This window comes from Larus michahellis, chromosome 9 (genome assembly GCF_964199755.1).
Source record: "Larus michahellis chromosome 9, bLarMic1.1, whole genome shotgun sequence".
NCBI classification, from domain to species: domain Eukaryota; kingdom Metazoa; phylum Chordata; class Aves; order Charadriiformes; family Laridae; genus Larus; species Larus michahellis.
Window position 1 is genome coordinate 36,726,702 of NC_133904.1, and position 14,592 is coordinate 36,741,293.

At 35.4% G+C, this 14,592-nt stretch overlaps 1 protein-coding gene across 7 annotated transcripts in view; it reads right to left on the reverse strand.

Annotated features, from left to right (window-relative positions):
- ATRX (ATRX chromatin remodeler) overlaps window positions 1-14,592 on the reverse strand; it is an 84,758-nt gene that overhangs the window by 39,511 nt on the left and 30,655 nt on the right. For 6 of the 7 annotated variants that reach the window (XM_074601611.1, XM_074601609.1, XM_074601612.1 and 3 more), the window contains 7 exons: window positions 11,278-11,356; window positions 4,497-4,627; window positions 3,814-3,993; window positions 2,150-2,243; window positions 1,501-1,609; window positions 671-850; window positions 137-278 (listed from right to left, as the gene is read on the reverse strand). In XM_074601611.1, coding sequence (XP_074457712.1) covers window positions 137-278; window positions 671-850; window positions 1,501-1,609; window positions 2,150-2,243; window positions 3,814-3,993; window positions 4,497-4,627; window positions 11,278-11,356 — 915 coding nt within the window. The remainder of the gene's footprint in view (window positions 1-136; window positions 279-670; window positions 851-1,500; window positions 1,610-2,149; window positions 2,244-3,813; window positions 3,994-4,496; window positions 4,628-11,277; window positions 11,357-14,592) is intronic. The other variant, XM_074601610.1, reaches the window with a different exon arrangement.

Consider the following 14,592-nt stretch of genomic DNA (forward strand, 5'->3'; position numbering starts at 1 on the left):
CAGATGTCCCAAAAATAAAGCATTAAGCCTTATTATGGCATTTGCTTGCTAAGGAGTTTTTCTTACGATTCTAGTTCAGGTTGCATAAGGTGGCGTGCCAGTGGAGGGGAAAAAAATTAAAATTCTCTTTCCTTACCATCTACTTGGTGTGGTTTCAGTCTGGTAACGATACTCCTGTGAACCTGCACTAATGGTTCTTTGGTTTCTTCATCTTCATCTAAAACCAGCTTAGTTGTAATGGGGCACTTCAGAGGTGAAGCATCTTCTATCTCTATCACCTATAAGCAGAAACAGGGCATCATAGGAATACTTCACACGGGAATAACACCAAGCATTTGACAGACACTAGCTTTAGCAAAACTGGATAATAATTTATTTAGTAAAGACAAACCTTAAATTCTTTACTATGCATCACAGCTTACTTGGGGAGAGTACTCTTCCCCATGGAAAGTGAAGCAGCAGGCAACTGAAATGGCTTTCTGAAGATCTCAGTAGTCTTAAATAAAACTTACCAGTGTTATCCTGCAGGAAACTACAAATAAAACCTGTGGCTTACAAGGCTACATATAACTACTTTTAAAATTACATTTCAAATTAAGTTGAGATAGAAATATGTCATCTTCATCAACAATTCAACTTCCTAGCATTTTGCAAAGAAAACAGAACATACCTCTCTCAATTTCTCTCTCTCCCGTTCTCTTTCTGCTATACGTTTTCTTCTTTCTTCTTCTTCTTTAAGTGCATTTTGTGTTTCTGTTCTAAGCTTATCATCTTTAATAATCTTCCTTATTTTCTTCCTGCCTTTTCCAGGAGACTTTGAATCATCATTGTCCTCGTCCTCAGAATTACTCTATTACAAATTAAATAAAGTATTAGAAAGAAAATTATAGCACAGACCATCAAGTCCTTCATTTTTAGACAAGCTCCCAAAAATTTTTATATACACAGGTGGAGTTTAGCTCATAAGGAAAAAAATGCTTTTCTCGTTAAAAACAAGTTAGACAGCATGACAAAGTGCCACATTAACTATAATGTATTCTGAGATATTAAAGATAAGCCCAACTGTGCAAAGGCAGTACTAAAGGTACAGTTATCATTTGATAGTAACTGATAACTATTAATAAAGAACTGTTTTTCTGTTCTAGTGGCGCCAGATCAGATCAGCTATCACCTACTCCACCATAGGAAAAGAAACAGTAATACTAGGAAAGCCTTAATCTGTGTCAGGTTCTACATTTAGTTTAAAAATTCCATTTACTTAAAAGATATAATGCATCTTTATCAAGATCTAGATAGGAAATGCTTTTAGTTAAACACAATGTTTTTTTCTCCATAATGGTGCCATTTTGCAAATTTTATCGCTGAATTAACATTCAGAAGAGTTGTGATTTTTTACTGTATTTTGTACAGAGCTGTTTGAGATACCCAAGTCTGTAAGCAGTTGGCAGAAGAGACAGGAACTCCTTTTCCCATTTATTAATTCAAAACACAATATAGTACCTTATTGTTGTTCTCACTTGAAGAATCCTCTTGAACCTTTATACGCCTTCGTTTCTTTTTCTGTTTGTAACTGCGCTGGTTTTCTTCCACCTCGGCTTTCTTGGCAGATCTATAAAAAAATTTTAAAAAGGCAGTATTATTGATTAACAATAATAATTCATTGCCTCACTGAAAAACAGTGATTAAAAAAGTAGATGAAATACATTGCTAATTAACAGAATATGTATTCCTTTTATGCAATCAGGGGTTTACTTCCAAATTCTTTCTTCCCCCTCAACTCACTGGACACGCATAGCAACAGTCTATTCCAGACAACCCTGAAGAATCTCAGAATTGTTAAGTATCCTTTTTCTATTGCAACCCACTATTCCTCAATTGACATTGAAATATTTGGCATAAAAATATTCATTTTTTGTTAATCTTTTTTTCGTACTGGCTCATCAAATTGCTGTGTACCACATACTGTGGTACAAATTCAAAATTCTCACATTTGCAGCAAAGTTAATTAGGAGATACGAAATGATAGACAAGTATCATAAAAGGTTTTAAGGACTGATCCAAAGTCTTTAACTTTTACCATCTGTCTAAACTGCACTATTAAAACCCAAAAACCAAACACAAGGTAAGCACAGTTGAATTTTATTTATACCTTGTTCTTGGACGCTGGTCATCTTCAGATTCACTGACTTCTTCACTAACTGCAGATTCATGAAACTCAGAGTCATTTGAATCATCGCTGCTCACTTTAAAAATAAAAGTATGCTTTAATGTTGAATATAATTGCAAAGTTAGCAACATTCCCTATCTTCTAATTATACAACAAACTGTTTAAGATCAACCAGCACCGTAATAGTTCATTTCAGACAGTATAGGACCATTAAACATACTAATAAGAAGCAACAGGAATATATGGGTTACAGAGCAGAAAAGCTTAACATCTAAGCGCTAGCTGAGTCCTGATAGATGGCGTACTATGCCAGTAAGACTTGAGGTCTTTATGCAGAATACACCTAAATATAGTTTACAAGCAAGTGACAGAAAGCATTATATTAGGAAGTGTCACATTTCAAAGACAGTGGATGTGGAGGAGGGAACAAAATGGGGAACAGTACAGAATTTCAGAGAACAGAGATTTTTAAACAGAAGCTTTTGTTTCAGATGTTTTAGATGAATCATACTTCGCAATTCATGCAAACAACCCTTACTTACTAACACATGCAATTATATTACTGCATTTATGGCTTGAGGTTTCTTCAGGTAATGCAAGTTTAAAACTGACTCAAAAGACAATTAAAAATACACCTAAACTAGCAGCATTAGGTAATACTTCCCTAACTACTTTTGGGAGCCATCACTGGCGTTTATAGGTAGTTAAGACCAGCATGCCATTCAGCACCCTTGTAATTTCAGTTTGACCTTGAACACAGTGGAAAGGTTAACTGCTTTATGAACAACAAAGCATAAAACAAGGGCATAAAACAAGGATTGTTTTACATACGTAGGGAAACGTAGTATTAATAACATAGGGCTAAAAAATGGCAAGCTGAAATAAAGTATATTGTTCTACTTGAGACTAGTGAACTTAAAAAGACACTGAAGAATGCTGAGAATTAGTCTGGCTGCACCTTATTTGCACATTGCCACTGTAATTTGCAATTACTTTTCTTGAAAGAAACGTTGCTGGTAGAGTTATAATTCTGTAGGGGAGGAAAAGCACGAATACACATTCAGATAAAAATAAGTGTTTTCATGAAGGAAAACGAAAAACGAATTGCACTGCACTTTTTTTGTGTGGGGAACACGGCAAAAGGCATCTAGCATTAGTGCAACACTAGGACCAGGGAAATACTGCGCACCCTTGCTGCCACAGGCCAGGAAACACTATCGTCTACACGGCCCAGGGTGGCAGCGAGCACTCCTCGCTACTATCGCCCTCCTCCTCTGCTCAAAACAATTACAAGCAAGGGGCTGGCTGGTCCTTTGTTCCTGCATGCAACAATGAAAATGAAAAATCCAAGTCAAGCATCATTTCGTAGTGCCATCTGGTGTTCAACTGAAGTTTGCAACATTTAAATCCTAGGATGGAGAAATTTCTGATGCACAAAGGCCTACTAACGGTCCAAGTTAAAGAGAGAAATTACACAAAGGACAAGATTGATTTTCACAAATTAGACATACTGGTCTTGCCTCTGTTATTTAAGATCAACATTCTAAGACTCAACAAGATTAGATCAAATCTCCACTATAACATGCTCTGGATTTATTTTACAGAAGCAAGCACTTTTTGTGACAAAAAATGTTTGGATTATGTACCTTTCCTTCTACTTCTGCGCTTGCCTTCTTTTTTCTCTTTTGGTTTCACCTTTTTTTCTTCACCAGATTCTCCGTCACTCACTGTCAGCTTGTGCCTCAGCAGTCTGTGTCTGTATCTAGGCTTCTTTGATTCTTCTTCCTCTGAATCCGATTCAGAATTATCTTCCTTTTCATTTTCTTCTGTCAGAGATAAGAGGCAGTACAACATGCACACTGGTCATCTTTTTCTCACTTAGATTTGGCAAGAATTAAAATATGAATTAATTTAGGCTAAATTCTGTCCTTTTCCAGCATACCATTGTTCCCTCAAATTTTAAGTATTTTACACTGCCTGAACTCTTGGAATGTCTCTTCAATGACTGTGCATGTTAGTCAGGTCTCTCCCATGCATGTGCACGTCTTACTTTTCCGTATAGATTACTCCTCACAAAGCCCTTGGACTTCTGAATTGGTTAAAAAAACCCAACAGACTATTAACAAAAAGATCCACTGAAAGAAGAGTAAAAGAGATAATCCTCATGTCATGTACACTGGCCTCTATTTGGCAACTACCTATCAACATCAATGATACTGTTTTGTTGAAAACTGAAGAAACTTTAGTAATTATAATTTTCCCAAGTGATCTTTGAAATTATGACAGGGGCTACAGCACCGCTTTTTCCCAGATGCCTTTTGGTGCTCACCATCATCTCCCGTGTTTTCATTTTGCTTTCCAGTTTTCTTTTTTCCTTCATCCGATTCATCATCTGAAGATGCATCCTCATCAGAGGAAAGATTGGCTTTGATTTCTTCTAAAAGCATTTTCTTGGCAATTCTTTGAAGTAAAACAGAAAGAACTATTTATTCCATTGTTCAAGTAAATCCATGAACGATAAGTGTAATCCTATACCATTCAGAACTTCAAAAAATTGGTTGAAAGCTGAACAAAAAAAAGATACATGATGAAAAGTCATTGTGGTAAGACAGGATATATCAGCAAAAATCTTATGTTAAATGTAACGTGTTAACTCGCTTTTAAGAAAGCAAATCTGTATAATGCTTCTTCAAAAAGAAGTTTCATGCTTTACAGCAAGACTGAAGATAGCTATAAAACATACAAACTTAAACATTTCCTTTTATTCATAGTCTATTTGGATGGACTCTTGTCAGTTCTGGGACAGGCACCTATATGAACTAACCGTAACAAGAATGAGAAGATGCTGCAGACCAAATCCTAATACTCAAATCACTCCCACCCAAAATGGTTATTGTGCTTACTTGATTTAAATCAATGAGATTAATTTCTTGAGGCACTGAATCTACTTGACTAGCGTATATGTAAACAGTAATAGTTTTAAAAACAGTGTATCACTGAACACATGTTTTAAACAAGGAGAAAAATTATTGCAAATTCATTAACTCACAGGTTAAAAAAAAAAAAAAAAGAATGTATTACCCTACCTCTACATAGCTTGCCTTCAAAGGTGTTACCATTCTAATTGCCTGGGCCCCCACCCTACTGCAAAAAGAGACGCTGTAGTAACTGAAGCAACTCATGATGTCTCAAGATGAACTGATATGAAGCGCCTTGGGAAAGAGACACACACTGAATCCCTCATTTAACTACAAGAACTTGCCCTATAGCAACTACAGCAAAAAAATGTATGTGTATATACATATACACACAAAAGTTTTATCAAACATTAGGGGACCCGAACTTCAAAGAAAAATTACAAACTTATTTCCTGTTCCCCAAACTGTTTGCTCAGCTCCTCACAGTTGATTTCAGAACAAGAATGTTTTCAGCTAACATACAAAAAAGTTACCATGGAAAAGCGATTTCTTGACATGCTCTTGCAACATAAAAGAAAAAAATCTTATATGAATCTATCCAAGGCAAAATATAAAATGATAAGTCAAAAGCATAGGAAAATAGTGGACTTATCTGAGAACTCGTACTTCCAGGTGGAAAAAAAAAAACCTGAAAGAATGAAACCAGGCATTCCTCATATAAATATCAGAAATATTATAGTTTTCATTCCATGGTCATCAATTTTAAATGAATTTTTTTTTCCTAGGTCAAATCTAGTCTGTCTTGCCTTTCAGGAGAATTAATGGATACTGTATGCACATAGTTCAGAATGGGAAAGCTTTTATACCAGCCAAAACAAACCATAGTTCAAAAACCATGAAACTAAACCACAATCTAGGCTTCACTTGTAAATGACAGAGGAACAGTGATCTCTTACTTACTGCTTCTTATACATTAAAAAATTGTTACTTTTACACAGCACTATAAAACAGGTTTTAAAGAATCTGTATTTCATTTGTCAGCATGTAATATGTCCCTAAAACAAAGGAGCTTTTCGAAGGGAATTTTCCCAAGGTAACTTTCCTAACACTTTGTACAGTATTTTCTGAGTGGTAGCAAATTTTCCAAGAAGATTCTAATGCTAATGAATATTCAGTTATTATTAAGTGATGGAATCAAAATGGTTTAATAAATATTTAAGATTTTTCAGTGAGTCAATGCCTATCCATCGGCATTCAAAACACCCTCCCTGAGAAATGGCTTATGAAGAAATAGCTGTTTAAAATTTTAAAAATGCAGAACACTCAGTAAGCTTTAATTCCATATATACCACCAGATCACAGTGTGAACCCAATGAAAACCTACTAAAGTTCATAAATAAGTAACATCCTCTTCCAAATGTTTTTTTGCATTAGGTCCATGCACAGGATTTGGAAAAGGGACTTAGTTTGGTGGTGGTGGTGGTTTGGTTTTTTTTGTTAAAACCCACCACATCATGTATAATAGCAACAGGAATAAATAGCTCCTTATAAAAAAAAAATTAAGACTATATTTCTTCCATCTCTTAATGGTCAGAAGAACTTTTTCTTCAAAATGAAACTGCTTGGAATATCACAGGTTGGTGTCTCTTTAAAAGCTTTCAACATGAGCTATTAACCTTCTGTCATTCTGTGTAATCCTACTCCAGGAAATGCAGACAACAGCAGTTTGGCTACTTTTCTTGTTTAAAAAAAAATGACAATATCATCACCAAAGTTTTGCTTTGGAGGAGAAAAAGAAGCAGAAAAACTAAAAAGAACTGCAAAATTTTAAAATTCAGTCCCAAAACTACAGCCTAGTAATACTGCCTTTGACTTATTTTGGATTGTCCTCGACTGCATTAGCAAAGTTAACACAACTTGTGCATGGATAACAATACTTACCTTTCATACCTTTAAAAAATTATTTATATATTTTGAAACAAAAACGTTGACTTTGGTTCTTAATCAAAGAAGACATATGTTTTTATTTGTTCTTTTAGGAAATATTTTTATAGGGGGAGGGAAAAAATAAAAAAGCAAATGCATCATTCACCTAAAAATACCATGCACAAAATCTACTCTCCATAAACAGAAGATGTTGTTATCTTCCTACTCATCATCATCATAACCACCAACCACATTGGGTAAACTTAACTAGTTTCTAATTAATTATTTATAATAATATTGATTAATAAGTTATTGCTTTTATACTCTGAGACAGTAAATGAGACTTTTTTAGCTATGATAAAGATTCAGCCACTTTGAATCAAACTGTTTAGTGAAGAAAGCTACATTCTCTTCAATGCGTTCTACTGGTACTATGTCAGGCTGAAAATTTAAGACACTGTTGAGACGATCAGAATTAAGGTTCCTATTTTTAATATAACTACATATCTGATAGGAATTAAAAGTGCAAGCAATATTAGAACCAAACAGATTAAGCCTTGTAAACGCATCTAACAATGACTGATACAACAAATGGCTTATATGAATTGGAATAAATTGAGTACTGGACTCTTAAAAATGGTTTTAAATTAAATTAAATGTGGTTCAGGATAACACATCACATTTCTATTTTGAGATATAAAACCATTTAAAGTGACGAAGTTTCTAAACTAAGAAACTTCTTATGCTAGCTTTAACATTTTAATATTTGCATTAACATCGAACTGCAAGTACCAAGAAAAAGAAGCTATGATAGTGCGAAAACTCCCCTGCTCACAGTCCTCCAGAGAAACCCATGAAAATCAAGATCCTGTAGTATTTACTTGGGTTAAGGACATAAAAGATATTCTTGGCCAACCAGATTTAATAGCTGAACACTCTAAACAAATTTAAGTAAGAAGCACAGAGTATGACCCCCAGCACATACCCCGGTATGACAGCATGACCCCCAGTACAGGACTTCAGGTAGTAAAAGAAAAAAAAAAAACACCCAACAACCGAACAAAAAGCCCCTGCATTTCATTCACTTCTGCCACTGATCTGCTGTGACCCTGAGCATGTCATGTTGCCTCACCTCGCTCCATCTTATCTAAACACATCGTGAGATTTGTATAAACGACATTTTCCCAACATGTATTTATACAGTGCCTTACAGAATGGGACTGTAATCTCAACCAGGACATATAAAACCAACTCTAGAATAAAATAACAATACATGTATGTATAATTTCATATAAATCAGGATTTAAATATATTTCACCTTTGTCAGAATGACACCGACAATACCCATTTATAAATAATGAACTGGTTACTATGTATTCTTTAACTTACACTGAAAGAAAACATTTTTTAAAAAGGGGCAAACTGGAAGTTACCCAGGAGTTGCTTGTTCACAGTATAGGACTACTTTAAATGATCCTTCAGACATTTCAGCAAAACAGGAATAGTAGGTGCAGCCTCTCGTGGAGTCAAGTTCACACGACAATTTGTACCACTCTTGTTCATGAATTTTAGACTGCCAATATGATGGACTCATTCATAGATTGTCAAAGATCTTGTTGAGACAATGCTACCACTGTAAAAGTGTTTTTTCTTCTTAAAAAGTCATTAATTTTAAGTATTAGTTAATTATCATGACGTATTACTACCAATTAGATTGTACCAACTCACACGTAGTGTTCATAAATACCTACTAATTACACGTAGAAATAAGGTTGCCCAAAACAAGCCTTTGGGGCCATGGGAAGGGGACGTTTTTATGTGGCTAATAAAAGCCACTATTCTTTCAGCTAGAGCACTACTGAATTAAGTGGGCCTTTGGTATACTAGTACAAAAATTTAGAACCATTTAAAACATAAGAGATGAATATTTGGACGAAGTGTCACACGTTTGTTTTTTTTTTTAAAAAAAAAGGTAGTAAAAACTGCCAAACACCTTGCTCTAAATACTGTACTGTCTTTGTTGAAACAGTCTGATTTTCAAGCTGTCAGAGTTGTATTAAATTAAATGCTTGGACAAGAAAAACGTTTTACAAAAATTTATTGCAACCATCAAATACTTAAAGGCATTCTGCATTCAATACACTATTAACTTCTTAATAAACAAAACTACTGCAAATATATTAAACAGTACCATTTAAAAGATCAGAAGGACCAATAATAGATATTTACACAACATAAGATGAAAGCATACAGCACTCTACGTCATATTATGATCCACTTGGATATTGCATTTTGGCAAAGATGACTTCAAGACTATTAAAATTCATGTCATGCACATCCAAAGGTATGCAAATAACAGAACATCTAAACTAGAGACTTGTGAACATGAGAGTTCCCACACTACAAATACCCTGTAGGTACTACGTACCCTCTTTGGCCTGGAAGAAAATAGGCAACTTATCTGAATAGTAGGTAAACTATTTAAACACTTTGTGTTGAGTAAACAGAAGAACAAGATTTTAAATTCTTGAAGTTTTTTCCATCTCTTTACATTTTATATATCTGATTTTGGTGCCGAGTACAACACGTGATGAATGTAAAATTAGACTGCAATTACCAGTTAACATGTCTGAAGGTTGACAAAACTGTTTATTGACAAAGTATCTCCCCATCTCAAATATATATTCAAAATATTCCCTAATAAAAATTTCAACAAAGATTCAGCTTAGAAATGAAGTACAGAAACTGATTTTTAAACCTCAAATTCATATTACTAATTTGTTTGTTATCAATTGGGTTAACTCATTTCCCAATATAGCTCTTAAACTAATAATTAATATCTGTCAGTAACATTTGTATGATAAACACTGAACTTTGACAGAAGTGGATTGGCTTAGTTATCAACCAGAAACACTTAAACAAACAAAAAAGAAAAAAAATCAAAACAGGACTGAAATTAAAGCATCATTTTAAAAAAAAAGTCTTGTATTACCAATGTTTATGTGTTCTGCTTATGACCCCGTGCTGTCAAGTCCCTAAAGAGCATCTTTCTTTAAAAGCTGAATTATTCGATTAAATTTGATGACTGAAAACAAACAAGAACTACATCAGCAGCAACATTTTGATGCCAAACTGAGGTCCGTAAAGGATATAAAACAGTGTTTTTAAAATTCACTTCAGCCACAGATCAAAACATACAACTCTGTGAAACAAAGATACCGTATTCTAAACTAGTAAGGCTCAGAAGCAGAAAAGGATGCCATCAGCAACTGTGCAAAGCTGTGAAGCTGGTCCCATACATGCTATATGGCAGAAAAAAAATCAGTTTCTGAAATACTATATGAAAATTTGTTGAACAACTCTTTAGTCTAACTACAATAACTTCCAAAAAAAAGAAACTGTGGCTCATAATTGAGCAATACTTCATGTTGTGCATTCGCTCATTAGTAAATGAAGCTTTAACATTTTCTAGCCAGGCTAATTTTGATAACTACAGTAGTACTAGTAAAATATGACATGTCTTAACTAACTATATCTTACATAGATTCATTTTTATTGAACTTAAAACTGAAGCAATACATATAAGCCACAATTCTGAAGATATCTACGCAGACTTAAAATTTATATGTATAATTAGTCTCTCTGATACCAGTTAAGCCTATGCACAGTGCTTGTAGAATCAGGGCCTTAACTATCACATTAGACACTTCAGTATTCTTTAGTGGATTAAAACTCAATTTAATTAACAGCTGAAAAATATCTAATACTGATTTCTCCACATTTACGTTTTCTCTTTATTGAGAAAATGTTTTTCAATTAAAAAGACAAATTATGTAACAATAATAACCAAGTTCAATCTGAAAATAATTTAGCACTGCATTTTGCACAGATGCAAAGTTTTACCTTCTATTGATATAACTAGCTGAAATTCACATTTATCAGAAGTAAGCTTTTACCTGTCTGAATTAAATATTTGTCACAAACCTCATACTTCCAATGAGAACATAAAATGGACAGTGCTGCAGTGCATTTATAACACACCCTACGCAAGGTGTGTTAGATAACTAAATAACTTTCTTTGCATTTCTGGATTTTGGCCTCTGTTTTCTGGCCCCTTGTTCAAACTTGCGGGAAGCCCGTGAGTGAGTCTTTACAAGGCAGGCAGTCGTGGTTTTTACAACCTGCTTGCTCTTCCGTTGTGCCGGTTTGCGCCCACGCCTAGGGTGTGTTATAATCTTTTTTAAGTCCTTATGGATGGTATCATACCTATTCTCAGGATCGTCATCATCATCATCTTCCTCCTCCTCCATTGGAACAGCCCTTGATTTAGTCTCTCCCTCATCTCCTGGGGGAGGAAGGGGAAACAAAAAAACAGGCAACATGAACATTTAATACATGTGAAATCAGCAGTAAACACCACCACCACCACTTTTCTACTAGCAAACAAAAAAGCCAGTTACCTATCTTGACATATAATTATTTTTATTAATAAAAGCATCTTGCAGTACTCCTATCCATAGTATGCTTGCTACTACACATAATTCGCAATTCCTTCCTTATTACATACCGTGAGATCTGGATTTTTACACCAAAACAAACAGAGACTGAGTAGTCCACCTAGGACTCAGAAATTAAGTTTCCCAAGAAGTGTAAACTGAAAAGAAGGCTGAAACAAATATACTGCAGAATCACTTCCCAACTTATGAGTTACCCCGCTGCCATTAGTGAGTGCTCAAGAACAGTAATCCCTGCCTATTTTTGCTTTCAGAGTATCCAATACAACGCATGTACATTTGTTGCGCATGTGTCAAGACTTCTGTTTTGAAAACTACCTGTGCTATCCTTACTGCAAATATCAAAATTCATCTGCACCATGTGGATACTGTCTCATACGGAAAGGACATCAAAACCAACAGCATGCCACACGTACAAGAGAGAAGAGCACAGTATGATACCTGCCTTTTAAACTCCTCTGCGCTCTCCTGGCTGAACTGAGAGGAATTCACATTATTTCTAGCACACTCCCAGGCCTTTCCCCTTTCTTTGCTCTCCTTCTTCTAACTCGCGTATAAATCAGTATAATCTGCTAGATAGTAAAATTAAGCTTAGGAAAAAAGACCTCAAAATCCTAATGTGCTGAGATCCCCATATTCATGATTTCTACTGTTCATTTTCTACCTGTGGGGAGTGGACTACAACTAGGCTGCAAGAGGCACTATATGTTGTTTTAACATACGCTTGTCCTGGAATTGCCGCTCATCAGATGCCTGACAGGACTGTGTAAGAGGTGATCACAGAAAGCTCCTCACCCTTGGGCTTAGATAAACAGAAGTACCCTGTTGGTTAAGGCAAACTCTAAGTCCCATTCAATGATCAACCTACACAGCTTGTTCAGAGACAGAAAAGACTCTTGTTTATCCACCTATTAAGCCAAAAGCAAACTGAAGAGAAAGGGCAAGTCGGCCTCCTCTTAAAATAATGTAACAAAGGCAGATTCTCATAGAACCATATAATAACTAATGTTGGAAGGGACCTTTGGATATAATCTACTCCACCTCCACCCTCAAAGCAGAGCCAACTCAAAAGTAAGCTCAGCTTTCTCAGGCCCTTGGTCAGTCAAGTTTTGAGTATTTCCAAGGACAGGGATTCCAAAATTTGACAGGGCAACCAGCTTCAGGCTTTGACCATTCTCATTGTAAAGAATTTTTTTCCTAATATCTAATCAGAGTTTTTGTTGCCAAAACTTGTATCCACGGCCTCACATCCTTTCATCATTCATCTGCCCCAGCCTTCTCTATAAGTACCCATTAGGTGATTAGAAGACAACAATTAAGACACCCCCGTTTTAGTATTCTCTTCTACAGGCTAAACCAACCCACTTCTCTCAGTCTAACTCTACTGTCAATCATGCTACATCATCATCTCATTTTTTCAATTTGTACACTATTATCCATCTCTCCCATCCAACCATTATCCAATCTTTCCACTTGTGACTTGCAAATAAAACCATCACTGCCGCTGCCTCAGACACCTTCTTGATGTATTACAACCAACTTTTTTCTCCTAGGCCATTTCAATACCAAGTCTATGAACATACACTGGACATGAGCAATTTTATTTTTAAAATATATTTCTTTGAAGGTCCAGTGACACTGAGAATTATTGCATATGGGTTACACTCACTGCATATCATCAATTATTTATGGGGAGTGTTTTAACAGCCATGGCAATTACCACATGCAAGACACTAGTTCATTACTATATAAAATGTTCATTATTTGTTATCTCCCCCAGCAGTGGCATCACTGAGGAAAACATTGTTTTGGCAGCAAGGGCAGGAAAAGCCCTAAAACTCCCAGTATTACATGCAGAGACACAACTGATTTCAGCGGAGGACCTTGAAAGGCCAAAGCAGCACAGCACCTGTGAAAAGCAAGCTTTGCACCTGCAGAGATTAGTAACTCTCCGGGAACTAAACTACAGAAAAACTTAGGGAAGAAGTGCGTCAGCGTCAAGTTGATAGGAAAAAGGAGGAACATTATGTTTAATTTAAAATCCAGGTGGTTTGGGGGTTTTTTTGTTTGTTTGTTTTTTGTGGCTTTTTTGTGTGTGGTTGGTTTTTGTTTCGTTTTGTTTTTTAAGAAATCACAGATATCAATCATCTCATTTTGCACTTAGTGTCTGCCTACAAGGGCTTTTCGGGAAAGCCAAAATGCAACTATGTCCCTTCTGCTATCTTCATAAACATATTGCTATTTTATTCATTTGTGAATAAAATGATTTTATTCATTTTTTGTTTAGTTGCAGCTTTGCAAACTACTGTATCCGAGCCAACAGTTACGGTGCAGTCAATGTACAGAAAGTTCTATGAAACATCATTAGAAGCAAACAAATAGGAAACAATTTACCTGTTACAGCAAATAGATTTCATTTTTTCTAGTTGAAAATCCATTTATTGAAAATGTGTACTGTCCATGTAATGTGAGAACTACTGTCCCTTTTAAAGTTCTTTAAGACCAAGTGTTCAAATTCAGCAGTTCTGAATTACTTTCTAATTTCCTAAAGATATAAGACACTGATGAGGTAGTTCTATCTTGGCAAGAAAAATAATTATTACTATTAAACCTGCTACAAATACAATAAGCAGTGACAGATTTCTGTTAACTGACACCAGCTGCTCTAAAGCTCATAAGTCTCATAAGGCACAAGGATCTTGAGGCACTTGATTTTTAAATTGTATACTACAATGCCACAAGTCTTCAGAGTCATCCCTAGTGCATAACCACAAGCTAACGAATTTGAGATCACTACATGCCTACTGCTTAAAACCAGCTTCTGCTAAATAGTGCCTGGGCAGCCAAAAGAGGAACAGGCTTTTGAAAGCTGTGCTGCAAGGAAACACCTGCTGGAATTACAGACTTCTTAAGCCTCTCCATTTCCAGTCACATCCTTTCTTCCCTACAAGTGACAAGCTGCACAAATTGCAATGGGTGCTTCCAAATTAGTATCAGAAAACATAACTGGCTCCAACTGTTTAAATGTGTAATTACACCTGCTTATGAATATTCTCACTTCTAGATT